The 27,698-nt window shown below is 44.0% G+C and overlaps 1 protein-coding gene across 1 annotated transcript; it reads right to left on the minus strand.

Moving 5' to 3' along the window:
* Positions 1-15,823: 15,823 nt before the first annotated feature.
* ZNF436 (zinc finger protein 436) lies at positions 15,824-27,309 on the minus strand. The gene is made up of 4 exons (XM_036746129.1): positions 27,231-27,309; positions 23,973-24,057; positions 22,528-22,654; positions 15,824-20,349 (listed from the first exon to the last, which is right to left on the minus strand). The coding sequence occupies exons 2-4, from the start codon at positions 24,003-24,005 to the stop codon at positions 19,100-19,102; spliced, it is 1,410 nt and encodes a 469-aa protein (XP_036602024.1). The 5' UTR covers positions 24,006-24,057; positions 27,231-27,309; the 3' UTR covers positions 15,824-19,099.
* Between the last annotated feature and the right edge of the window lie 389 nt (positions 27,310-27,698).

Consider the following 27,698-nt stretch of genomic DNA (forward strand, 5'->3'; position numbering starts at 1 on the left):
GCTGCAAAAGCCCAGGTTCTTTTGATCTGCTTTAGTAAGGAAAGCAACGTTAAGGGGTTGACAAGTTTACTTTAATTCAGCAGACAAATACCATTCACTTAGTTCAGGGGAAAAAGCCAGCACCCTGAACTTCAGAGCAAAATACAAACAAATAACAGACATCGACAGACAGACCAAATACAATTCAAATCTCAATACATAGTTACCAGAGTTTAACAAAGTCCCAACATCCTGGTTTACGAGCTGGAGGGCTCTTTGCTATAGCTGCCTGGAGGGTCTGCATCAGCTTGCGCCACCCCCCAACCCCCCCCCCCTCCAAATAGCTCCATCTTCTCTTCTTATACCATTTCAGACATCATCATACATCATCTGAATGACCAGAACTTAGGCTCCTATGATTGGCTCTTGAGTTAGCACCTCCCCTTAGTACCCTGGGAGCTTCATACCCACATAGGCTTAAGCACCTAATAAGGGTTTGGGCCTGGGGCTTAGCACCTATTAAGACTCAATGAAATACACTGAATTAATCAAAGGAAACAAAAGCCGAACTCTTCAAGGGCACTTGGTTGAACTGAGTGCTAAGAGCCCATTTTGCTTACCAACACAATAGGGAGCTGGTCTTCTAGTGGAGAAGATTGGGATTGAAGTCTTTCCTCTTGGCACCTACCAACTGCGATGCTAGGGAAGCCAATTCACTTAGTGCCCAAGTTGCAGATCTGCATTGGTGGACCTGGAATTCTCTATACCCATGAAATGCCAGATTTCAACGAAAAAGAAAAAAAAGCAGTTAAAAAAGTACAAACATAATTATGTCAAGTCTGAGGGAGTGGGATGTTATCAAGGGGAAGCAGCGAGGAGTAAGGGAAGTCTTCTTATGATCAAAGGCAAACCACAAGGGCAGCTAGGTGTCGAAGTGGATAGAGTGCTGGGCCTGGAGTCAGGAAGACTCGTCTCTCTTAGTTCGAATCTTCCATCAGACATTTACTAGATGTGTAGACCCTGAGCAAGTCACTTAACCCTGTTTGCCTCAGTTTCCTCATCTCTAAAATGTGCTAGAGGTGGAACTGACAAACTATTCCAGGATCTTTGCAAAGGAAACCCCAAATGGGGTTCTGAAGAGTTGGGCACTACTGAACAACAACAAAAAGACCATGATAGGAGAGTATAGGATATCTTTAGGAAAATTTGAAGTGACCACTTTCAAAACCAGGATTAGGGATCCCTTTTGTTTCTCCCCTCCATCTCCATCTCCCCTCATAATTACCATCCCTCAGAGTGATTGATAATTACCATCCCTCACATGATAAGCTCAGGAAATGCTAAATGCAAATATATGTAAATTTTCTCTTACCTACAGTGTATATTTGAGGGCTACACAGAGGTCCATGAACTTTATTATGAAATAGATGGGATAGGGGCAAAATACCATAGATAGATAAGAGTTTCAATTAAAGAAAAATGAATCTTGTGCTATTCTCCCTACCTTGTGTAGACAAAGAAGACAAATTCCCATTTACCCTAAATCTATTTTTCTTTCATATCTTGGTGGCATGTAAGGATGTAAACTCCTTGAGACCAATGCTTTTGCGGAGCCTTATATTCAGGAGGCATTTAACAAACACTTGTTCAGCAATTGAAAGCTATTGCTTGCCAAAACCTGCTTCAGCACGGAGCTAAACATAAAACGATGATTAAGTTCTCTGACCTCAAGGAACTTAGAATCTAGTAGTGCATGTTGAAGCCTGACCTCATTTCTCCCCTTCACTTGTAATTCAATGCATGTAGGTGAAGAGTGACCTCGATCAAGCTAGTCTTCATTTCCAAGGCCATTTCAGGATGAAGTTACCATGAAAACACAACCAAGAAATATTTAAGTATTTCTTAAGTATCTACTGCATATTTAGCACTACGCTGAATGGATTCACTCATTCAAGAAATAACTATTGTCTGCCTACCCTGTGTAGAGCCCTGTGCTAGGTCTTCGGATCTACACATTAGCCATAAGGGAGAACTTTTTCTGTATTTCTTTTTTGCTCTAGTCATATCTTACTTCAATAATAGCATTTATATAGTACCCACAGTGTGCCAGGCACTGTGCTATGTGCTTTAAAAATAGTATCTCATTTGATCCTCACAACAACCCAAGAGGTAGGTGCTATTATCCCCATTTTATACCTGAGGAAACTGAGGCAAACCAAGGTTAAGTGACTCTCCCAAGGTCACATAGCTAGTATCTGAAGCAGGATTTGAACTCTGGTTTTCCTGACCAGGTGTAGGGCTCTCTCCATTTTGCCACCTACTTGCCATAACTTTGTAGGAGAGGCATCCTGGCAAAGTGGGTAGAGTGCTGGATTTGGAATCAAGAAAATTGGGTTCATTTTCCATCTCTGACACTAACCATGTCAAGTCATTTAATTTTTTAAAATTAATTTAGTGAGACAAGTCATTTAAGTTCTTATTCGTAACATGAGGATAATAACAGCATCCACCTCACAGGGATGTTTTGAGGCTCAAATGAGATAACGTATGTACAATGACACACCAATGGGAACTATTATCATATTTATTGTGTGTACATATTAGATTATGAGCTTTGCCCCAGCACCCGGCACAGTGCCTATGTACAATGTGGGATCTTAGTAAAGGTTTTTGGTTGAATTTGTTATCAAAGATAAATAAAATACAATCTCATCCCCCAAGGGACTTATACTTTAGTGTGGTTAATAAGACAGTATACAAATAAATACAAATAGATGAAAGATGAGTTTTGAGGGATACATCTCTACAAGTCAAGAAACTTGTGTTTTGCCAGAGGGATACATGTACAAAAGTAAGTCTAATATAAGGTAAACTGAGGTGAGAGAGAGAGCACTAACTGGGGAACCAGAGAATGTTTCAGTGGCACCTGCTGTCAACTGAGTCTAGCAGGAAGGTAAGGATCCTGAGGCAGAAATTCCAGGCATGGGGGAAGGTCTGTGTGAATGTAGAGACAGGAGATAGGAATGCAGAGTTAAGGCATCAGCTAATTATCCAATTAGCAAAAATATAGAGTTCCTGAAGGGGAGGAATGTGAAAGATAGCCACTAAGGCACTTTGGAGGCAGCTTCGGGAGATCCTTAAAATCTAGGCTAAAGAGTTTGTATTTTATTCTGGAGGCAGTTGCAAGTCACGTGTTCTAGTATTGGCTCTGATGCAAGTTCACTCTATATATGACTACAAACAAATAATCTTCCAGGGCTTCAGGTGCCATTTCTATAAATCAAAAGCCTTGAATGCATGGCAAAGGAATTTGAACTTGGAAGGCAAAAATGGAATCTACAGGAGATATTTTAGCGAAGGGTTGATCAAATCTATGCATAAGAAAAATTATCTTGGCAGCATTACGATGGATAGATTTGAGAAGGGAGAGGTTGGAAGTGGGAAGACCTATCAGTTCACTAGGCTGGGTAAGTGGTAATTTAGGTGGTTTCAGTGACAATAAGAGGGGAGAATAAACAGAGATGTTACAGATATAGAATCAATAGGTCTAATGTCAACCAATTACCTGAGTAGAAATGAAAAATAAAGGAAAGAGAAGAGACAAAGACAGGTCCAAAGTTACAAACACGGGGGATAAAAAGGATGGTTATTCCACAGAAATCAGGAGGTCAGAAGGATAATGGCCTTAGTATGGAGGTGTCCTCACGGTGGTGAGGAAATCCTTTTACACATTGGTAATTAAATGATTATCCCACACACCATAGCATATTTCCAAATTTTTCCATCTCTCCTCAAGCTTCCCACACCTCCCCCAACTTCCACTATCTCACTTGAGAACTTGGCCTCATATTTAACTGAAGACATGGAGGCCTTCAGCACAGCATTCCCTCTTCTTCCCTCCACTTCATCTCATGTCACTCAGATGCCTTCCTGTGGTGGCAAGCAGGGTGGGACTTTTTGCTGTTTTTTTCTTTTGGAATGTTTCTCAGCACCGGGGTCTTTGATTGAGTCTTGCCTTTGTTTGAATCAAGAGTCTTTGATTGAATCAAGAGTCTTTGATGACCTGCTTGGGTCACAAGAAAGCCTAAGTCACATGAGTTTGAGGTGGTTGTGACACTCTCTGACCCTAAAGAAGTGTATTTGTACTCTGAGGCTAGCATGTTGCTTCAGGGGCTCACTCATTAGAAGAGTGTTCCTGTGATTTCACCAGATGAGACTCTGGGTAGCCATTAAGGAGCCCCCCAGCTTTGAAAACCCAGATGTTGGTGCTTCTCTCTCTGGTAACCATGTATATATTTCTATGGACAGACAGTTAGAAGCCTGGCTGCTAATTTGTGTTATTTGCTCTGTTTATATAATTTCTGCTTGTAATTTCTGTTTGTGTTTTCTCCAAAATTCAGGTGCTGACTTTTTCCCCTGAACTAAGTGAATGATATATGTATGTTTAATTAAAGTGAGATTGTAAACCCCTTAAAGTTACTTTACTTAGAAAAGCAGATCAAAAGACCTGTGCTAGCAGCCCTGCTGTGTGCTGCAGTTGTTGGCCTTACACCTACACAGCAGCTGCAAGCAGTATTGTTGTTACACTTACACTACTATCTCCTCCTTCAACTCATTTCACGTGAAATGACACCTTGCAAGCAAACACTTTTACATACATGCGCAAGTGATGCCATTCCATCTCATTTTCTCTACCAGATTTTTCCCTTTATCGTCTCACTCTAACTAATCTTCAGTTTCTCCTTGTCTACTGGCTGCTTCCCTTTTGCCTAAAAACAAGTCTTCTTGTCTATGCCATCCTCCAAAAAACCCTTTCTTCCATCCCCATTATCATCCCGGATCTTTCATCCCTGGTGGCTAAACTTACAAAGGCTGTCTACATGGGGAAGCTAGGTGGCGCAGTGAGTAGAGTACCGGCCCTGGAGTGGCAAGGGCCTGAGTTCAAATTCAGACTCAGACACTTGACACATGTAGTAGCTGTGTGACCTTGGGCGAGTCATTTAACCCCAATTGCCCTGCTCCCCCCCCCAAAAAAACCAAAAGGCTGTCTACAATAGGTGCCTCCACTTTCTCTCCCTCAATCTCTTCTTAACCCCTTACAATCCATCTTCTGAGCTTATCATTCCACTGAAACCACTCTCTCCAAAGTTACCGAAGATCCCTTAATTGCCGAACGGCCCTTTCTCAATCTTTATTCTTCTTGATTTTTAACATTATTGATCACACTGTTCTCTTTGATACTCTCTTCCCTCTAAGTTTCCATAACCCTGCTCTCTCTTGGTTCACCTGATACTGTCTGACAACTCTTTCTCTGTCTCCTTTGCCTAATCTCCATCCAGTTTGGGTCTGCTCTGGGGCTCTGTCCTTGGCCCTCTTCTTTTATGTTTTTATACCATTTCACTTAGTGATCTTATCAGCTCCCAAGGATTCAATTCTCCTTGATATGCACGTGGTCCTCAGATCTACTTATCCAGCCCTAACCTTTCTTCTAGCCTCCAGACTCAAATCTCCAACTAACTACTTGACAGTTCAAACTGGATGTCCTGTAAACATCTCAAACTCATCATGTCCAAAACTGAACCTCGTATTTTTCTCCAAAAATGTTCCCTGCTTCCAAACTTCCCTATTATTGTCCAGGACACCACCATTTCCCTGTCCCCCAGGCTTATAATCTAGGTTTCACCCTTGACTCCTCATTCTCTCTCATCTCCCATATCTAACCTACCGGCAAGACCTGTGGACTTTACCTTATTAATTTCTCTTTCATATTCTCCCTTCTTTCTTCTGATACTATCATCTTCCTGATGCAGATCCTCACCCCTCATTCCTGGACTATTGTGATCGATTGCCTCATTCCAGTCCACCCTCTGCTTAAGTGTCAAATTAATCTTCCTTAAGGCACAGATTTGATCATCTCACCCCCTTATTCATAAACTCCAATGGCTCCCTATCACCTCCAGGATCATATATAAAATCTGGTTTGGCACTCAAAGTGCTTTACAACCTGGCCTTTTCTGACCTTTCTTGTCTTCTTACACTTTGCCACCCACTGACACTAGCCAACCTCCAGACTCCACATTTATGCTGGAGGTTCCCCATGCTTGGGATACTCTTCCTCCTCATCTCTGCCCCTTGATTTCCCTGGTTTCCAGCTAAAGTTCTATCTGTTATTGATTATCTCTAAATTATCCTGTACATAGCTTGTTGGTACATATTTGTCCTTCTCATTAGACTGTGAGCAACTTGAGAGCAGGATCTGTCTTTTTTGTCTTTGAAAATATTTTTATTTGTTTTACTCATCCAAAATCCCCCTTCTCATTCTCCCACCCCACCCCACTCCCAGTTTAGAATATAAGAAAAGCAAAACCCATTACAAACATGTATAGTCACTCAAAACAATTTTCCATATTGGCCATACCCTACACCCCCTCAAAAAAAAAACTGTCTCATTCTGCATTCTGAATCATTCACCTTTTCTATCAGGAGGCGGGTGGCGTGTTCCTCTAGAATAATGGTTGTCCTTTATGTTGATAAGAGTTTAGTATGATAGCATTCCACCAATTCCATCACATTTATACACTATAACTTGTTTGTCCATTGCCCAAATCCAATCCATTGCCTCAAAAAGAGCTATAAATATATTTTATACACCCTTGGTATTTGTTTTGCTTAGGTCCACTCTTTCTCTTAATCTACACTTCTAATTCCACTCCCTACTATTCCCCTTTTCTTCCTATTTTTCTCTTAAGTGATATGTATTACTATACTCACATCTTTGTGTGTATTTTTCCTTCTTTTGACCGGTTCAGATGAGAGTGAGGTTCAAATGGAAACCACTCCCCTCACACCCTCATCCTTATTTGTAGAGGGGTCTACTTGTACACCCTAATTACGTGAGATAATTTTCCCTAATCTTCCTTTCTCTTCCTCACCCTGCCCACCCTTCCTCTCATGATGCACTCCTCTTCCTGTCTTTTTCCATTCTTTTCTCAAGATCGTTAAGACATAATCGAACCACCTCTAGGCCTTGTCTAATTGTACTCCCTCTATGACCCCTGATAATGGTGGGGTTCAGAGGGAACATAGGTATCATCGTCCCATATTTGAATGTAAGCAATTTATCCTATCTAGTCATTTATCATTATTCATCCATGTTTACCTTTTTGTGTTTCTATTCACAAAAATCAAAGTTTCTCTGCAGCCCTGGTGTTTTTGTAAGGTCCATTTTTTCCCCTGTAACATTATGCTCAGTTTTGCTGGATAAGTTATTCTTGCCTCTGGGCACATATCCCTTGCCTTCTGGAATGTTGTATTCTGATCTCTCTTCTCCTTAATAGGGGTGGCTGCTAAACCACATATGATCCTGATGGTGGCTCCTAAGTTCTTGAATTATTTCTTTCTGGCTATGTGTAGTATTTTTTCTTTCACCTGGAAATTCTGGATTTTGAGTATGATGTTCCTGGGAGTTTTCATTTGGGTGTTTCTTTCCGGAGGTGACTGGTAGATTCTTTCTCTTTCCACTTTGTCTTCAGGTTCTAAGAAATCCGAGCAGTTTTCTTTTACGATTTCTTGAAACAGTGTGTCTGGATACTTTTTTTGATCATAGTGTTTAGATAGTCCAGCTATTCTTAAAGTGTTCTCCTCAGTGTGTTTTCTAGCTCACTTGTTTTTGCTCTGGGATAACCTTACATTTTTTCTGTATTTGCAGTCTTTGGCTTTGTTTAAATATTTCTTGTTGTCTCATAGAGTCATTGACTTTTATTTGGTCTACTCTGATTTTCAGGGAATTTGTGTCTTGAACTAAGTTTTGTACCTCTTATGCCAAGCTGATAACTACATTTTCAATTCTTTCTTCCGTAGCTCTCATTTCTTTTCTAGTTTTTTTCCTCAAGTACTCTCATTTCATTTATAAAAGATTTTTCAAACTTTTTTGGGAAGAATATAATGAGTTCTGTTTTGAACATGTTGAATGTGAGACACCTATGATGACATCCAGGTCGCTTAAACGTTGGTCCTCTTCAAGAACAAAGCATAAACAACAGCAGCAATGTCCCACAGGCTGGTGATGATGTAGGGCTGGAGCTCAGAAGAGAGACTAGGATAGAGAGATACAAACTCTTCCATATGGATGAAAGGCAGTGCGGTACAGGGGCTAAAGAGACAAGGAGGCCTTATTTAGTTAAAATGTAGAAATACTGTGGGACCCTAGCCAAGCCACTTAACTTCTTGAAAAAAAAAACATTAAATCTTAGAGTCTGTTTTTATCTGTAGAAGAAGCTTCTTCGCCAGGAGTTCCCTACACCACTAAAATCGTAAGTCCAGGCATGCCCTTGTACAAGCATGAGATCACATGCACACACAGATCTATACAAATATGTACAGAGCCTACAGGAACTGATAAGACGACCAAGGGCAGCAGCGTAAAAGAGAAAAGGGCCCAGGAGGGAGCCTTGGGTAATGCCCACAGTGACGAAGTGGGAGACGGACAAGAATCCAGCCAAAGGATGTCAGACAAGAAGGAGGAGAACTAGAAGAGAGCGGTATCACACATGCCAAAGGAGGAGAGAATGTCCCAGTGTTGAAAGCTCTAGAGAGGGAAAATAGAATTGGTTAGTAAGAAAAAGCCATTGGGCAAAGCAGCTGAGCTTGTGGGTAACCTGAGCAATAGCCATTTCAGTCCAGTGGTGGGGCTGGAAACTAGCTTGCAAGGGACTGAGAAGAGAATGGGGAAATAGAAAGTGTAAGTCACCATTTCTATGAGGACTAAAGATGTAAGATGATGGTTGGAGATGACAAGATCAAGTAAAGATATTTTTTAGGAATTGTGGGGAGACCTGGGCTAGGAAAAAGGAGCCAGTGGCTGAGAGATTGAAGATGAGAGAAAGAAAAATAGTTTTCCAGAGGAAATGGGGACAAGGGGATGGAATCAAGGTCACAAGGGGAAGAGTTAGTCTTGGGGAAGAGTCTGGCAAAGAGAAGAGCAGCCAGAGACTGGAGCAAACAAAGACAGAATAGGGGATGATGAAGAGTGCTTTTGAGAAGTGGAGTGGGAGAGAACAATAAACCCATGACAGATCCTCTTCTATTTTTTTTTCAATAAAGTAGAAGACAAAGTCCTTTGATGAGAGGGCAAGGGGAGAAGGTGGTATTGATTTGAGAAGAGAAGCAGTTTAGAATAACTGCTGTGCAGAGTGTGTGAAAAGAAAGTCAACTAGGGAAAGTTAAAAAGATTGCCCTATAGTAGTGAAAGCCCAGTTTAGATTAGATCACTTTGTAAGTTAGGTGATTTTCCTTTTCATTTTAAAAATGTTAAATTTAACACCTAACAAAATGATTGTTTATATATACATAGTAAAACAGAAAAAGATTGTATGTGAAATTCAGAGAATTTCTGTTATGTACAGCTTGTTTTTCTTTTTAATTATGTAATAAATTTAATATGTAATGTTCAAAATTATTTAGCTTGTCATTGATTTCGGCAGCCTTCCTTTTCTCCTGTGTGCATTTTTAAAAATATTCCAACTATTCTCCTTTCTTTTTTTGTGTGTATCCCTAATACCACCCCCTTCTTCCCATCTCTTTCATTGAAAAAAAGAAAATCAAAATCTTTATAACCAATATGCAAAGACAAGCTAAACAAATGACCATATTGGCCATGCCTCAAAAAAGTATGTCTTATGCTGCCTAGTCAGGTCAATACCCATTTATTAAGTGCCTCCTTTGTGCCAGGCACTGTTCTAAACCCTGGAAATACAGAGTAAGGCCAACATCACCCCCCCACATTTTTTTTTTAAAAACAGTCCCTGCTGTCAAGGAGCTCACAGTCTAATGAAAACATGAAAACAACTGTGTACCAACAAGATACATACAGGATCATTTGGAAATAATCAATAGAGGGAAGGCACCAGCATTAAGAGGAATCAGGAAACATTTCTCATAGAAGTAGGGAGTAGCCAAGGAAAATACTTGGAGTCTGGAAAGAGGGAGTTTCATTCAAAGAACAGCAAAGGGTTTAGGGTTATTGGATCTAGTAGTACACGAAAGAGGGGAGAGGGGAATGAAGCATAAGAAGACTGCAGTGGTGGTGGGCATCAGAGGAGGGGCAGTTATGAAGGGCTTTGTAAGCCAGAAGATTTTCTATTGGATCCTGGAGGTGACAGGGAACCGTAGGAGTCTGTTGAATAGGGGAGTGACACAGTCAGAATTGTACTTTGAGAAGATCTGTCTGACAACTGAGCAGAAGATGGAGTGGAATGAAGAGAGACTTCAAGCAAGACCATCTAGCAGGCTATTCCAGTAGTCCAGGCACAAGGTGACAGAGGCAGCTGGTGGCACAATAAATAGGGTTGGGCCTGGAGTCAAGAAGACCTGAATTCAAATCTGGAAGCTTCAGACTGGCTTTTACTGGGCAAGTTACTAAATCTCAGCTTGCCTCATTTTCCTCAACTGTCAAACAAGGATAATAGCACCAACTTCCCAGGATTGTTGTGATCAAAAGAGATAATATTTATGAAATGTAGGTGCACTTATCACAGTGCCTGGCACATAGTAGGCACTTAGGTGCTTATTTCCTTCCTTCCTTCCTGCACCAGAACAGTGACAGTGTCAGAAAAGAAAAGGAGTAGAGGAGACAAGGAGAATGCCCAAGTTTCAAGACTGGGTGGCTGGGAGGATGGAGGTATCTTCTTCAGCAGAGATAGCCTGCAAGTGACAAGCTCTTACCAAATGGTATTACAATGAAATTGGGAAGTGCTTAACAAAATAAGTAAAAATACCAGACAGCATAGATAATGTTAAGTTGTAATTTTCTAAGTCATTATTCCACCACAGGGATCCATTTTTATTAAACCATACATAAGGATCCCTGTGGGCCTCATATTTACTCAGAAAGCTACACATCAACATTATCTGTGTTATGCTGTATTTTTATTTATTTTGTTAAATGTTTCCCAATTACATTTTAAGTTGTTTTATTGGTCTTATATTTGATATTTCTGCTGCATAGTAATAGGGAAGTTTGAAAGAAGGGATGATGAGGCTTGGGAGTGGAGATAATCAGTTTTGAGCATGTTGAGTTTAAGATATATCTGAGGATCTGGTCTGAGACATCTACTGGGCAGTTGGAAATGCGAGACTAGAAGGTAGGACAGGGGTTAGGGATGGATAACTAAATCTGAGACTCATTGGCTTAGAGATGATCATTGAATCCATGGGACCTAACGAGGTCACCAACTGAAGTAGTATAGAGAGAGAACAGAGGACACAGCACTGGAGGACACCCACCCTGAGCAGTCATGACCTGGATAACCATCCAGCCAAAGAGACTGGGTAAGAGCAGTCAGGCATGGAGAAGAAACTAAGAGAGAAGAGTGTCCTGAAAACCTAGAGCAGTGGTGTCAAACAGCCCCCTGTAGACTGAACATGGACTTGGAAAGTGAATATGAGCTATGTCATTTGGTATTTTTGTTAATTACAGTTATCTGGTTCAGGCTTGCACTGAGAAGTTTTCCAGGCTGCATTGGCTGACTTTGACACCTCTGACATAGAGAGAAGAGAGTATCAAGGAAGAACAGTGTCGAAAGCATCGAGGTCAAGAAGGATGAGGAGTGAGGAAAGGGCATTGGATTTGGCAGCAAGAAATAGTTGGTGATTTTGGGTTGAATTGTAAGCTTGGAAGCCAGAAGAAAGTGAGAGGTAAAGAAATAGAAGTCTCTGTTATTATATGTGGCCTTCTCAAGGAATTTCATCATCCAAGAGAGGAGAGATATGGGAAGATGGCTAATGGGGATGGATGGGAGAGACCTGGGCGTGTTTGTAGGCAGTTTAGAAGCATTTGATAGACTTAACCTGAGAGATGGAGGAGACAGGGTGCTGTAATGCAATGGAATCACTTGTAGATGTAGATGGGCTTGCTTTGGCAAAGAAGAGTCGCCTCTTTATGTGAGACAGTTCAGTTTCATGATTTTCATGAGCTTAGGAGGAGCAAAGGCAGTGGATAATGGCACTGATCCAGGGCTGAGGCTTCTCAGGGGAATTATCAACAACACTAAGGGGAGGGGACTCGAGGAAAGAGGACAGTGTAGAGTTGAACTGGTTCACTAAGGAGTCAAGATGGGAAAGGGAAGAGAGTAGAGATAGTGAAGGACATAGCCTGGGAAAGAACTGTGCAGTGGAGGGATTGGAGGTCACAGTGAGGAGGATTTGCTTCATGGATGCTGGGCTGAACTTCAAGCTCCCAGAGTCTCAAAAGATGGTGGGGCATGTTAAGTTTGTTGTTAAATCATTTCTCAGTCGTGTCCCACTCTCCATGACCCCACTTGGGGTTTTCTTAGCAAAGATACAGGAGGGGTTTGCCATTTCCTTCTCTGGCTCATTTTACAGATGAGGAAACTGAGGCAAACAGGGTTAAATGACTTGCCCAGAGTCACACATGCCCAGTGGTCTACCCACTGTACCACCTAGCTGCCATGTAGGGCATGAGGCACTCACAAAAGCTATCCTCTATGTGGCACAGGTACTCACCTCCCCATCTCTCTGTCATAGAAAGCAACCTCACTACCACATTACTTTTGGTTCACTGAGAATTGAGATAAGTGTTAGTATAAGGCCCTTCTTTGAGAAGGCCAGTTACACCTCTGGAGTCTGAGATTGAGGCCTGAGACAGCTTAGAACAGGGGTTTTTAAACTATGGTTCACAGATAGATCCCAAGGGATCCTTGAATAGATTTCAGGGGCGCCATGAACTTGGATGGGAAAAATTTATTTTCACGTGCCTCCTGAAATATATCATTTCCTTTGATCATATATGTAGACAACAATATTATGAGAAGAGTGTCCATAAGTTTCCCAAAACTGCCAATCGGGTCTATGACACACACGAAAAAGCTAAGAACCCCTAGCTTAAAGTCTGCTTTGGAGCAAATGACTCTAAGGATATACACCTGTGCAACTGAGAAGATGGCAGTCCTTCAACAGAAATAGGGAAGTTCGTGGCTGGGCTGGAAGTGGGGCAGTGCAAAGAGGAGGAGTTTTGTTTTAGACATTCCAGGTTTGAGATAATGATGGAACTTTCATATGGTGGCAGAAAAAGATGTGACAGGAATTTAGGAGATACGCAGATTTAGGAGTAGTTTCTATAGAGGTACTACTTGAGTCTGTGTAGGCAGAAGAGTTCTCAAAGGACCAGTGAGGAGAGGGTCCAGGGCTAGCCTGGAGGCTCACCCACATTGAGGAGATGGTGGGTGGACAGCAGCCCAGAAAAGGAGAGATTAGACAAGTAGGAGAGAATGAAGTCACAGAAACCAAGCAAGGACTCTGGGTAGTCAACAGTGTCAGAAGCTGCTGTGGTCAAGGAGGCTGAGCACTAAGAAGAGGCCATCAGAATTAGTAGAGGGAAGGAACGGTTGATCAATTAGCAAAGATGGGATGAGTGGCCAGAGAGATCTAAAAAGAACCAAGGATGGTGTGGTATCTCTGGAAAGAAAAAAAAAAACCAGGCTCTTTATGAGGAAAAAAGATTTCTAGAACTTAATCTACTATCAAAATATGATTGTTATTGCCTCTCCGAGGTCATCTTCTTGATGATTGGAGGATATTTTACCCACAGGTTTTCTGCTATATTATCTTAGGTATCCCTGCCGTAGCCCAACATACTAGATTCCTAAAATCGTATTTTCAGTAAACAATATACTGGAGTCCTAAAATCTTAGTTTCAGTAAGTTTATAATAAATGCTAAATATTGCAAAATTCCATTCTAGTAGCAGAAAAAGCACTGGTCAGGCCTTGGAATTAGAAGGCCCCAGGAGGAGGTGGGGGATGGAAATGGGGAAGGGAATCTGTCCATACCCATTCCTGGCTTTGCGTAAACTCCTTGAAGACAAGGGACTCAGTGGATCCATTTTGTGCCTCTGTCACCTCCCTCCTTCCTTCAACCCTGCCCCCAACACTTAACACAGTACCCAGCTCATTTCAGAAAAGTAAATGCCTATAAATATGGATATGCATATAATTTTTATAGCAATAAGCACATTTTCAGGGGTTTTTATTTTGTTGTTGTTCTTTTATTTGGCAAGGTGGTGCTAGTAAAGAGCCAATCTATCTGAAACAGTCCTGCACAACATACGGCCCAGGCCGCTTGCTGCCCACCAAAGGATTTCTGGGGCAGCTGGCCACTGCGCACTCTCTCCTATTTGCCACATGACCCGTGGCTACCAACCATGGTCAGTCTGACTCGTTACCTTTACTTGGAAAGTGAGCCACTAAAAACCTATCTGCCACCCAAAGAAGTTTAGCCCATTTTAATTTTGGTCCCCACCTACTGCCAAGTTGGGCAGGTCTGGTCTAAAAGTTTCTGCAGATCCATACACCTGAGTCCCAGACCATCCCTGTCACCAGTTGTATGACCTTTCAGCCTCAGGAGTCTGATGAATGGCTTACAGTGCCACATAGATGTAAATGTTAGTCATGTAAGGCAGCCTGGTGTGGGCAGTATCATGCTAAAATTAGCTAGATGTTCATGTTGCTGACAGAGTCTGGCTTTGTGATCCTTAGCTCTCAGCACAGTGCCTGGCACATAGTAGGTACTTAACGTTTCCTGACTGACTGACCCTGGAAAAGTCACTTAACCACTCCATGGCAGTTACTGATTTGTATTGGGAGAGGTGGTTCCCTACATGGATAAAATCCAGGTCTGACCCAGGCCCCCACTCCTACCCCCTTCCTTCAAAAAAAAAAAAAAAAGAGAAACTGCTGGACCAGTTATGAAACTTAAGAATCAGATTCAGGTTCAACCTCTTGCTTTTTCATTTACTAGCTGTGTGACTTTGGACAAATTACTTTCCCTCTCTAGGCTTCAACTCATTTGCAAAATGAAGGCATTGGACTTAATGATCCCTTAAGGACTCTTCCAGGTCTGTAGAGCAAGATGGTTTCTGTTGATTTTCTTTCCCAGTGTTGACACTAAAACCTTTCAAAAACAAAAACACCAAGTACGGCAATATATGCCAAGGGCCAACCCTGCTGAGCGTCATATGCAGTGGTAGAGGTTAACTGAGCTTCTAAGTAAATTCCTCCACATGCTTTGGGCATGTAAGAATAACCCAGTTTCTCTCTGGGCTAGGGAAAAAGCCTTTGAGAGCTACACTCCCCTTTTCCTACCTCTAGGGTACCATTAGCCAATTACGACATCTCTACAGTAAATGGGGCTCTAAAGGCTAGATGGATTAGAGTGAATGCAGGCTCCTAACCCATAACATTTACAAGTAATGACTACTACCAACCCAAAATTAACACATCGAATAAGTTTTGGCTGCAGGCTCTTAATTAGCTATCCTCCCTCCCCCAGGCTCTCTTCACTTCCTCTCTACTAGAATCAAAGCATTTTAATTCTGGAGAGAAGAGTGGGGGTCCAACTTTTTAATGCAGTCATGGAGGCCAGGAAATCAAATACCTCCATCTGATGTGTCTTGTGATCAGTAACGTAGATTGTTGGCAGACCAGTCTCTTTCCCCATTTGTAATATGGGGATACTAATAAGAAAGAGAAGTATTATTAAATATACTTTGGTGAAATGACTAGCTCTCTGGTTTTCTGTATTTGGAATCCAAAAGCCTGGGTCTGAATGACATTTAAAGTTCGAGACATTGTGACCTTAGGTCTCGTTTTCTGCATGGACAAAATGAGAAGGTTGGATTAGATCAGCTCCATGGTCCGTATCAGCTCTACATGGAGGCTCCTGTGTTGATAGGTCTTTTTCAAAGAACTAAACCATACTGTCAACCTGGGAGTCAAACATACATTTTCTTTCCTATCCCCTATCCCCCCAAAAAGCAAGAGAACAAGAAGTTTCATATGACAACTTTAATTTTTAAAAATACTTTGAAAATGTCAAGCCCCTGGTGTTGCACAGCTGGGGATGGGCATTATCTTCTGCCTGCCTATCTTGGGGAGGGGGGCGCGGTGCACAGTGCCCTTCCTGCTTGCATGAACCATCTCAGTCTTAGTGTTCAGGGGTCCTAGTTGCAGACATCCTGGGTTTTAGTGTTGGAGGCTGGTACTCCAACGCATCTTCCTGAAGCAGTTAACACCTTTCTTTTGCAAATTTGATCATTTCCCTCCCCTCTCCCAAAAAGGTGAATCACCTACACCCAACTCTTCCAGTTGATTTTGCCACCAGCACAGCCTTCATAGAATCTTACCAGGTTTTGCAGCTGCCTGAGAAAAGGCAATAGAGAGAGTTTTCAAAGTTTAAAAAGCAATTCATCCAAAGACACTATTCTCTGGAATCTCCACAAAACTAGTGTTCCTATTGCACCTATGGAAGAGCAGACAGCCTAGTGTATTACTAAGAGCACCAGATCTGGCAGCGAAGGTCCTTACTCCAAATCCTGGATCTGCTCCTAACTGGCTGTGCGAGCTTGGACAAATCACTTCATCTACTTAGTCCTCAGTTTCCTCATGTAGAATGAGCGCTTTGGACCACACAGCCTCTAAGGTCCCTTCCAGCTCCGATCTTTTAAGTTCCTAACACCTGGATGTGTTCGTGCTGAGCTTTAATATATTTGAAGCAGAGAATACTAACCAAGGCTGAGTTACTAAAATGATTTTCAACATCTGCATTTAAAAAGTATATTTTCCATTATATTGTTAGAATACAAATGTAGATAAACACTAGGATAACTTTTTACCAATACCTTAAAAGCAAAAACTGCCCTACTTACTGGCTCACTCATTCTCCACAACTAGAGAAAACAGGCACAAAGTGTTCAGAGTGTGGGCAGAGGCAGTCAGGAGCCTGGGGGCACAGGGCATGCAGAAGTAGCCATGGAAGAATTTTAATGCGAAACTTCTACTCAAGAAAGCACAGGATGACAACGGTGGGAGCAGCACCTGGCAGAGGGAGGTGGTGGTAGGGGACAGAGTTTGAGTGGCCTGTCCTCTTCATTCCTTGCCCCACCCCTCCCCCCAAAACCAAAACCTCACCAGCAGGCATGCACAAATTATGAAGCAATGACTGGAGCCTTCCAGCAAGAAGCTGGCACAGCAGCAGGAAAGATGGAGAAGTGGAGATTCTGGCCACCCCCAAAATGATCTCAAGGGTTAGAACTCTTGATTTTCATTACAATTATCAGGAACACTGATATGGGACAAAATGTATAAGACTTTAGTGTTGGAACAGAGATCTCCCAGAGGAATTAAAATACTTGAGTGGCACCCCAAACAATCTAGGTGATTCTTGAAAAAAAAGAAAACCATAAAATGTGATTCTTGACCTTTAGGAACTTATACTTAATGAAGCTAGGCAACCTAAAGAAACATGTGTTGTGTGTGTGGCTGTAGTCCTTGTGGTTTGGTCTGGAGGTCAAGTTTCATAGAAAGCAATAGAATCCCCAGGCCCATAAAGCTCAAGGTCACAATGATTTAGTTGAGCATCACATTCCCAAAAGGCTTACTTGCCCCTAGAATACTCCAAATAGATAGAACAGAAAGTTTTGTCGTTTTTTTTTTTTAAAAAAACAGTACGACGGTCACGATACAAAACAACATAAGAAGTTACGGGGATTCCTGGAAAGAATCCAAATTTCTCCTTTTCCTAGTTCCTACCTCTCCCCCAGTGCCATGCCTGAGATTTAGGAATGGCTCTTAAATCTTACCCTGAGAGAGGGGAACTCAAACCACCTGTTCTGGAATTCTTCTATCCATCTGTTATTTGTTTTTCATTTAAAAAACAGTAACACATAAAAAGCCCTGCCCTGATATACCTGTTCTTCTCTACCAGAACAGTGTCCAGCTTCCTGGCTGTGTTTTCAATTACAGTACTGTATCAATCTGTTCAGGTAGTCAACCCCACAACAATCTAGTTACACAAACAAGTATATGCTAGCCTCTTACATGAGTGAGTCCCAGGGCACCAGTGTTTTTTAAAAATCCATTTCTCACCCCTGTGAGTTAAATTCAGACTTCCATCACACAAAAGCATGTTCATTTCAAACCACGCTGACACTGTGTAATCCTGACAGTTGCAATTGTCTTGTAGAACCACAAGCACATATGGGGTTGATGGTATGCCTATAAGGCCTTATGTAAGAAGAGAAGTACTGGAAACCATCCCTTATCAAATCCTAGTTAGTACTGAAGACACTTGGAATCCAGGCTCCTCACAACAGTCAGGAATCTTAAAGGGTGGAGGAGATGAAAAAGCAGCCACCTTCCTTCCTCTTTCCTCAAAGGTCCATTTTCATGTCTCACTGTGGCTGTGGTTACATTCCACTGCCCTGTCTTCCTTGAAGATGATGCCCCCACAACTACACCCTACAGCCATCCCAAAAGATAATTAGTAAATTCTGATTAATGGTGATAATAACACCAAGCAAATCTTGCCAGTCACTCACTGGGAGCAGGAAAGAGATCATCTTTCCCAAACCCCACTGCTCATTTTCCCTTTTGATCTTTTTTTTTCTTAAAAGTGTTTTAACAAAAGCTAAAATATTACAATGAATAAATAGAAATGAAAACAAGAAAGATAAATGCTGTAACGACTGCATCCACTGTGCAGAGTCCTGCTTGCAGGAAAGCAGAGGAAAAACTACTTATGGATACACAGGCAACTCAAGAACAAAGCCCTTGGTAGGATACGATGGGTATGTGAATTAACAAGGCTTGTATAGGCATTGTAGTTCGGAGAATTCCTGATTGCCTTCTTCTAAGGTAGCTCACCAACTATTACAATCCCACACTTTCCTCCAAGAACAAGTGTGGGCCAGGGAAGTAAGATAAAGAGCTGCTAGAACATCATCACTGCAGTCCCTGGTCCAAACAGCCAGTGGCCAGTATTTCTTCCTGGGACTGCAGATCTTCAGTCACTTGGTTCATACTTTTAGCTGAGCAATTCATTAATGTTGAATTAAAAAGGATTATGATTTATTTCTAAGGCAGAAGAAATCAAGATGCCAGAGCCTTAGATCAGATATCCAAATGACTTCATCTTCTTATAAATTTAAATTATGACTCATAACTAGAAAATTCAATATAGTGAAAGGAGCTTGATTCAAAGGGAGCTCACTAATTTAAAATTCTCTGTTCTTTGCCAAAATTATTCCCATAAAATCATAAGTAAGGGACTCAGTCTGTATGAACTCTCTTATGTTTAATAAGAGCTGAACTTCGACTGAAACTTTTGTCACATTCGGTGCATTCATATGGTTTCTCTCCAGTATGAACTCGCTGATGTGTGATAAGGTTTGAGCTCTGGGTAAAACCTTTTCCACATTCCACACATTCATAGGGCTTTTCTCCAGTATGGGTTCTCTGGTGTTTAATAAGATCTGATCTCTCACCAAAGCTTCTCCAACATTCATTACATTCATAGGGCTTCTCTCCAGTGTGAATTTTCTGATGTGTAATGAGGTGGGAACTCCGGCTAAAGCTTTTTCCACACTCATTGCATTCATAGGGCTTTTCACCAGTGTGGGTTCTCTGGTGCTGAACTAAGTGAGAGATCCGGCTGAAATTTTCCCCACATTCATTACATCTATATGGTTTCTCTCCTGTATGGGCTCTCCGATGGCGAATGAGATCTGAATTCTGACTAAAGTTTTTTCCACATTCATCACATTTGTAGGGCCTTTCTCCTGTGTGGACTCTGTAGTGCTTGATGAGATCTGATCTTTCGCTGAAGCTTCTCCCACATTCATTACATTCATAAGGCTTCTCACCAGTATGTGTCCTCTGGTGCTGAGCCAGGTGAGAGCTGCGGCTGAAGCTTTTCCCACACTCCTCACATTCATAAGGCTTCTCTCCACTATGGGTCCTCTGGTGCTGAATAAGGTGTGAGACCCGACAGAAACTTTTGCCACATTCATTACATTTGTGGGGTTTCTCTCCAGTATGAATTGTCTGGTGCTGAATGAGGTGTGAACTTCGACCAAAGCTTTTCCCACATTCACTGCAATCATAGGGCTTCTCCCCAGTGTGTGTTCTCTGATGCTGAATGAGATGGGAGCTTCGGCTAAAGCTTTTTCCACAGTCATAACATTTATAGGGTCTCTCTCCAGTATGAGTTCTCTGATGTCGATTCAGGTCTGAGATTTGATTGAAAGTCTTTCCACACTGAGAGCATATATGGAATCTTATATCTCCATGGACTTCTTTGTGGACAAGGAGATCTGTAACTTGTTGAAGAGGATAGTTTACCCACTCATCCCCAGTTAAATCTCCCCACTGTCCTTCTGACTTGTCCCCACTTTCAAAGCTGTCTTCACACTCAGGATTCTGGGGATCACTCTCAATAGGCCTTCCAGATATGTTCCCAAATTCTACGTCTTCAGATATCACCTTTGGATTGGCCTCATTCTCACTCCTGATATCAAAATCTGAAATAAAAGAAAAGGTAGATATCATACAGTCCCCATGCTAGGAAGGAAAGAATCAGTTAAAGAAAAACAAAGTTAAGATTCTTAGGATCCGAAACATAACGGTTAATGTTTTACATATTTTATGCTTTAAGTTTGGAACATTCTCATGTCACAATCAGTGAGTATTTATTGAAGATCAATTATGTGTTGAACTAGCCATGCAGGGAAGGAAGTAGATTCTTTTGTTGTCAGTTAACTTCTCTTAGAAGTAAATCAAACCTAAGGCCATGGAAAATGGGTGTCAAAGATTACCTGCCCCTTCCCAGTTTATTTTTTTAAAATAAGTTTATGAAAAGGAGATAAGGGCAGGGAAGTCACATGGGGAAAAGTATGGCAACTCTCACAACACTGGCCTATTCACTACCAAGCGGCCATAAAGATTATACCAAATACACAGTCACTATCCCAAGACTCTTCTAGAGTCTGGAGAGACTGGTAACCTTTCTCAAATGTTTCTCTTGCTGACTTCACCAGGTCTTTTCCTTGTTCTCACACCAACCATCTGATAGGCTCCTAAAACTGGCCAAGAATCTCCATTGCTATGTCCCTCCACACTTTAAGGTCTTCACACAGGCTATGTGATCTCATCAAAAATGCACTGGGCTTGGAGTCAGGAAAGACTTGGTTTCAAATCAAATGTCTGACATCCACTAATTTGTGTGATGCTGGAGAAGTCACCACCTCACTGAGCCTCAGTTTATGCATTTATAAAATGGGAGAAATACTTATATTTTCCTCATAGAGCTATTATGAGAGTCAAATAATAAACACAGAGCACTTTGCAAATCTAAACACTCTATGTCAACTATTATCACTAGGAAAGGAAAAAGTACAGTGAAAAGACTGATGAATCAGAGAGCTAGGAAAAATCTACATTTTAGTCAAGGCTCTGATGACTCTCTGTAACCTCAAGCAAATAACATTCTCTCTCTGGGCCTCAACATCCTCATCTGTAAAAATGAAAAAATTGGACCAAATGATCTCTAAGGTCCTTTACGTCACTAAGAGTTGATGAGCCTGTTTCCATTTAATTATGAATGATTTTATGAGGAAGAGATTTATGGAATGAGTGACTATTGAAAGGTCACAATCAAAGTATCCAAGGCAAAAAGGGTGCTTTACATAGAAATCCTGTTGTGAAACAAAAAGCCCAGTGAATGTTCCTCTTTCTCAGGTAGTTTAGTCCACGATTCCACTGAAGAATCTTTCCTACCCCTTCCACCTGCCAAAGATTTCTATAAATAATAAAGATTCTATAAGTCTTCAAGCCTGGAGATGGCTCTAGATAAGAGGTATACTGGGTCCATTCTGATTTTCTGGAGCAGCAACAAGGAGAAAGTAAATGCTGTGAATCCTTCTGGATTTGTCCTTGGTGATAACGGTTCTGAACATAGGCTTCCTTGTAGAAAAAGACATTTACCTTCCAGTATTAAAAAAAAGAGGGATGCTGTTCATTAGAGTATGTATATTGTGGTCCTCACTACTATGTAAAACAAACTCTGATGCATTGTACTGTCATGGAAAGTGCCTGTGATTTGGGGTCAGAAAACTGAGTTTCATGTTTTGGTGCTGAGATTTACCAGTTGTGGGACATTGGGTAAATCACTTTTCCTCAGATTCTTAATATCCACATGTGTAAAACAGAGACAAGCTTAATACTACTATAGACTTCACAAGAATGTGAGAAAAGAAAACATTTTGAAAACTTTAAAGTGTTACATTCATTCAAACTATTAGGATTATAGTTGGTCATTGATCTGTAAAAGAACCTTGTGGGAACAGGAAGTGACTGATGGCACAACAATCTGAACATTGTGGAATGCCTAGAAGCAATTCCTTCTCATTCAGACCCTCAAAGGTCTGTGAGTCCACAGGAGCAGGTCACATAATGTACCCAGCTCTGGGAGAGGAGATGGGTCAGAATCAGAGAGGTAGCCAGGATAATGAACTTAGAAGTCAGAGAACCTGGGCAGAGTCCCAGCTGTACCAAACTCAATGTGGGTCATTTGTTCTCCCTAAGCCTGTTTCCTCACCTCATGATAATGATATGGTAGACAAGGTGAGCTCTAGAGTCTCTTTCAGCTCAAAAGTCCTACGGCTACAAACTTGGAAATGGAACAAAGTAAGAATTCTTACCTAAGGAGACCACATTTCCATAATTCTCCTGCATAACGTCCCGGTAAAGGTCCCTCTGTGTTGGGTCGAGAGGCCTCCATTCTTCCCTAGTAAGATACATAGCCATATCTTCAAACGTCATAGGCCCCTGAAATGAAAGACTCCACTGTTACCAGCTACCTAAAGGACAATACCATGATATGTGTAGAAAATAATTGATAACTGGAGCAGATAGGACATGTGTACAGTATAGCCAAAAGCCAACAGGAAGGATACAGTAATACAATAAGGAAATAACCTGTGAAGAAATCATCATCATCCACGGGCTGATACCAGACCTGTGGTAACCAATGTCTGGAAGATTACCAGGCAATGAATGCCCTTGATGGACGGACATAATGGTACAAAATCCAGAGTAGGAAGGTCTGCTGCGGGACACAGAACCATGGCATGGGGAGGCAGAAGACAGGTTTTAGCCTCAGCTGAGTCACTAACTTACTTATAGAGTACAAGCATGTCACTTTCCCACTCTGGATCTCCAGTTTCCTCATCTGTAAACTAAAGCTAAATTAAATGGCTCTGTCTAGCCCTGTTAGTCTTCGGTCCAAAGGGACCTTTCTAGAACATCTTAGGTAGGATATCCGATGTCCTATAAGGACATCCTATGTTCAAAAGTCCCTCCAAGCTGTAAGTCTATGTTCTAAAAGCCATTTCAAACCTTATCCCCTCCTGTTCTTACATTTCTTGTTCTGAGATCCCGCATAGCTCTGACATTCTGTCCCTCCCAGTTCTTGACATTCTTTGTTCTGAGAGCCCTCTCAACTCTGACACTCTCTGTTCTAAGGGCCCTCCCAGCTCTGACATCCTGGGTTCTAAAGCCCTCCTAGCTCTAACATCCTGTGTTCTAAGGGTCGCCCCAGCTCTGACATTCTGTTTTCTAAGGCCCCCCCTCCAGTTCTGACATCCTGGGTTCTAAAGCCTTGCCAGCTCTAACATTCTGTGTCCCAAAGGCCCTCCCAGCTCTGACATTCTCCATCCTAATGACCCTCCCAACTCTGACATTTTCTGTCCTAAGAGGCCTCCCAGCTCTGACATCCTGGGTTCTAAGGGCCCTCCCGGCTCTGACATCCTGGGTTCTAAGGACCCTCCCGGCTCTGACGTCCTGGGTTCTAAGGACCCTCCCGGCTCTGACGTCCTGGGTTCTAAGGACCCTCCCGGCTCTGACGTCCTGGGTTCTAAGGACCCTCCCGGCTCTGACGTCCTGGGTTCTAAGGACCCTCCCGGCTCTGACGTCCGGGGTTCTAAGTGCCCTCCCGGCTCTGACGTCCCGGGTTCTAAGGGCCCTCCCGGCTCTGACGTCCGGGGTTCTAAGGGCCCCCCGCAACCTTGACCTCCCTCGGGTCTCAGGACCTCCCGTCTCGGACGCTGCACCTCGCCAGGCTCGGGGCCGCTCGTCCGCAGCTTACCTGGGAGCCGGCCATGAGGAGGGTGGCAGCCATGGCGGTGACTGGGGCTCCGGTCCTGTTCCGGGGCGCGCAGACACGGGCAGCGCTGTAGAGACAAGGAGACAGCTGGGAGCTACAGAAAAACAGGCCCGGCCCACTCCCTGGGGTTACGCGGTTGGGCGGGGCGGGGGCAGCGCCCAAACATCCCCGCCTAGACAGAGCCAGCGCAGCCAGCCCCGCCCCTGGGCGTCCTGGGACTCGTACCGGAGTGAAGTCCTCCAAGGTGGAGGAGGCTCCGGCTCCCACAGGGCCCCGGACTGGGACGGTCTCGGGGCAGTGCCCGCCCCGGCGGCTCCCAACGCCTCCGCTCGGCCGCCGTCCCCCAATACTCCGCCCTTTCCGCCTCCCAGATACAGCCAATCAGAGACCGAGACCCAGGAAATTTCGGCCAATCATAGTCCGAATCAAAGGCCTTTCCCATCCTCCTCGAGCAGTGCGGCCTAAGATGAAACCTGCGCCTGCGTCGAGCCCCGGGACCTGACGGGAAAGGTAGTCCGGGGGTAAGGCAAGGCCAACCCGAGGCCAAGCGCTGCTAAGGGACAGGTTCTAGTTGGATGGCTTCTAGCCTGAGCTGCTTTAGCTTCTGGACGCCCTATGGCGCCGAAGCTTTCCTCACGTTCTGCCCGGGCTTAGTCACCCTAGGCCATGTACCTATAGCACGACGGCGGGCAAGCCGCCTTACCCAAGCCAGTCCCAGGTTCCCAGCCACCGGCCCAGAGAAGGGACTGCAGAATAGAGGGACAGCTACCCGGGCCAACGCCCACTCACCCGCTCCGCCAAGCCCGAGGCCACTCGCTGGGTTGGAAGCTCCGCCCACGTACTACAGATCCCGGCAGCCCTTACGGTGCCCTCACCTCCGACTACACTTCCCAGTAGGCCCCACTTCGCGGTCAAGCCCACCCCCTAGCTTCCTTTCATAGGAGAGTGAATGCTGGGGGCGGGGCGAGGCCTTGGGGAGAGCGAGCTGGAGGGGCGGAGCCCTGCAGGAAGGGCGAGGCTTGGGGGCGTGGGGGTGTCCCGAGGAGCGGCGTTGCAGAAACAATAATAGCTAACCTTTCCGTAGGGCTCGGTTTTGCCCCGAGAAGGCCTTAAAGCTTCTTTGAACCCTAAACCTTCGACCTTCACCCCAGTCCCGGGAGGGGGGGAGGGGAGAGAGATGCAGAGAGAGACCGAGACGGAGAGACACACACACACAGAGATAGAGATGGGGAGAGACAGAGAGAGATGGAGGAAGGGAGAGAGACAGAGATGGAGGGAGGGAGAGACACACACACACACACAGAAGGAGAGAGAGATGGAAAGAGAGACAGAAATGGAAGGAGGGGGAGAGAGGGAGAGAGACCGAGAGAGAAAGATGGAGGGAAGGGAGAGAGAGATGGAGGGAGGGAGGGTGATGGAGAGAGGGAGGGGGACAGACAGAGGGAGGGAGGGAGAGAGAGAGGCATACACAGAGAGACAGATGGAGGGAGGGAAAGAGATGGGGAGAGACAGATGGCAGGAGGGAGAGGAGAGAGAGACAGAGACATGGGGAGAGACAGAGATGGAGGGAGAGAGACAGGTATACACAGAGAGACAGAGATAGGAGGAGGGAGAGAGACAGACGGAGAGAGTCAGAGATGAGAGACAAGAGATGGAGACAGACAAAAGGAGATGGAGGCAGAGATGGGGAGAGAGACAAGAGATGGAGACAGAGACAAAAAGATATAGAGACAGAGATAGGGAGACACAGAGAGATGGAGGGGGAGAGAGAGACAGAGGAAGAGAGAGATGGAAAGAGACAGAGATGAGGAAAGAGAAAACAGACTGTTCTCTCCAGCACCTTCAGCCCAAAATAAGTCTAAAACTGAACTGTAGTCTGCTGGGCTAGGTCTGGTTACCCACTCCATCTCTCTGGGACTCAGTTTTTTAATCTATAAAAGGGAGGGATCTTCCTGGCTGACTTCTGAGGTCCCCTTGCTCTTTGTGTTTTGTTTGCATGTTCCCCTATGAGCCTGACCTTCCACTTAATCCCTCCAGATCGCACACCAGCATCCCTCCAGTTGCCGGTGCTTGTCATTTTTCAGTCATCCCTCTCTCCTCCCCCTCCTTTGCCCCACACAAACAGTTTCCAAATAATGTTCTTTCTCCCTGAGTCTCCTGCATCTGGTCCCTCCTTCCTCTCTAGCCCCTCAGCTCTTCTCTAGTAAACTACAAATTGGGCTCTCATCTTCAATTTCTCCCATCTCCAATCCAAACTCTCCAGGACTTAATTTCCAAGTAACCTTCCAAAGATGTCGCTCCCTTACCGACAAACTTTCAGCGTCTCATCCCTTACCAAATGATAACATATATATTCCTGGGTGGCACTCAAGGTACTTCCCAATCTTGCTCTAACCTACCTTTCAAGCCTCATCTCCTACCTTTTCCCTTTACATTTTCTGCCACCCTGAACGACCCCCTTTCTCATACTGCCCTTTCCCAATTTTTCATGCTACTTTCCAGGGGCTCTCCAACTCCACTTCTCAACCCCCTCCCCCCAAGTTCCTCCCTTCCCTTCAAAGCTTCACAGATCCCTCTTCCTTCACGGAGCCTTTTCTGATTACCCCCAGAACAGATCTCTCAATCTCCAAGTTCTTGAGTGGAAGAGTCCTTGAAAGGGGGAAGAGAAAGTCCTACAGAGGCATGGGAAGAGTCCTATGGGGGTGGTGGGGAAAGGGGAGAGAGAGGCCTGCAGGGGTGGGCTATGATAAAAGTTGGGGGGACAGCCCCATAGATTGGGGAGAGGAGAATCCCACCCACAGAGTGGGAGAAGATTGGGAGGCCGGGGCAGTATAGAAAGATCCACCGAGAGGAGTGTGGAGTGGGCAGGTAGAGTACTGCAGAGAGAAGAAGTGGGAAGAAAGAGCAAGTTCTACAGAGGGGGTAGGGGGTGAGAAGGAATCCTATGGAAAGTGGGCGGTGGGAGGAGGATGCTAGGGAAGAATCATACCGAAAAGGAGGGCAGAAGGATGTGAGAAGGGAACAAGGGAGAGGGAGAGGGAGGCTAAGCCCCTTTTAAGGCGGAGGGCCAGAATAGCCCAGACCTGGGGGGTCGGAAGTGCGGGGGAGGGGAGGGGAGAAGGAGAACGTCAGCAGCAAGCCCCGTAGCAGAGGTCTAGGGGGCTGTCACCCATCAGCATCTTTGCAAATGCTGTAGGCTTTGGAGGAGCCCATTTAAAGGGCCGAGAAGAGGTCACTTACCTCTTTGGTCCAGGGGCAGAATCCTGGAGCAGCTCGGTCCACCAGATTGCAGCTTCCAAGCCGGACAGAACCCAGAGATTGCATCAGCTCAAGGGGAAAGGGGAGCCGCCCAGGAATTCCACCACCTTGGCTCCCTGCAGCTGTCCTTCCCCTGACCAGGGGCTCCAACAAGGCCTTCCCTCTGTGCGGCTGAGGAGGAGCCAGGGCCCAAGACAAGTCAGCCTGGCCTCTTGAGTGGGGAACAGCTCAGGGCTCTGGGTAGGAGAGAGGGAAGAGGTGGGAAAAAACACACACCAGCTTATTAGGGACTCCCACCCTCTCCATGTTATAAATATCTCCAGAGCCTTGGCTAGGTGCCCGGATGTCTATTGTTTGTAACTGTACAGGGGACGTCTCTGAGCTGGGAAAAAAGATTTTTCTTTTGTTTGCAGACACTCTGATCGATAGGGTGACTTGATTTTTTCTGAA

Source organism: Trichosurus vulpecula, chromosome 2 (genome assembly GCF_011100635.1).
Source record: "Trichosurus vulpecula isolate mTriVul1 chromosome 2, mTriVul1.pri, whole genome shotgun sequence".
Lineage (NCBI taxonomy): Eukaryota > Metazoa > Chordata > Mammalia > Diprotodontia > Phalangeridae > Trichosurus > Trichosurus vulpecula.

What these genes read in the sequence shown, in the direction of transcription:
- ZNF436 (XM_036746129.1), bottom strand. Translation starts at nt 24,005, where the DNA reads ATGGCTGCCACCCTCCTCATGGCCGGCTCCCAG. An exon ending in TCCTCATGGCCGGCTCCCAG is followed by an intron (nt 22,655 to 23,972) that starts GTAAGCTGCGGA and finishes CTTTCATTTCAG; the next exon opens with GGGCCTATGACGTTTGAAGA. An exon ending in TGGAAATGTGGTCTCCTTAG is followed by an intron (nt 20,350 to 22,527) that starts GTAAGAATTCTT and finishes CTTTTATTTCAG; the next exon opens with ATTTTGATATCAGGAGTGAG.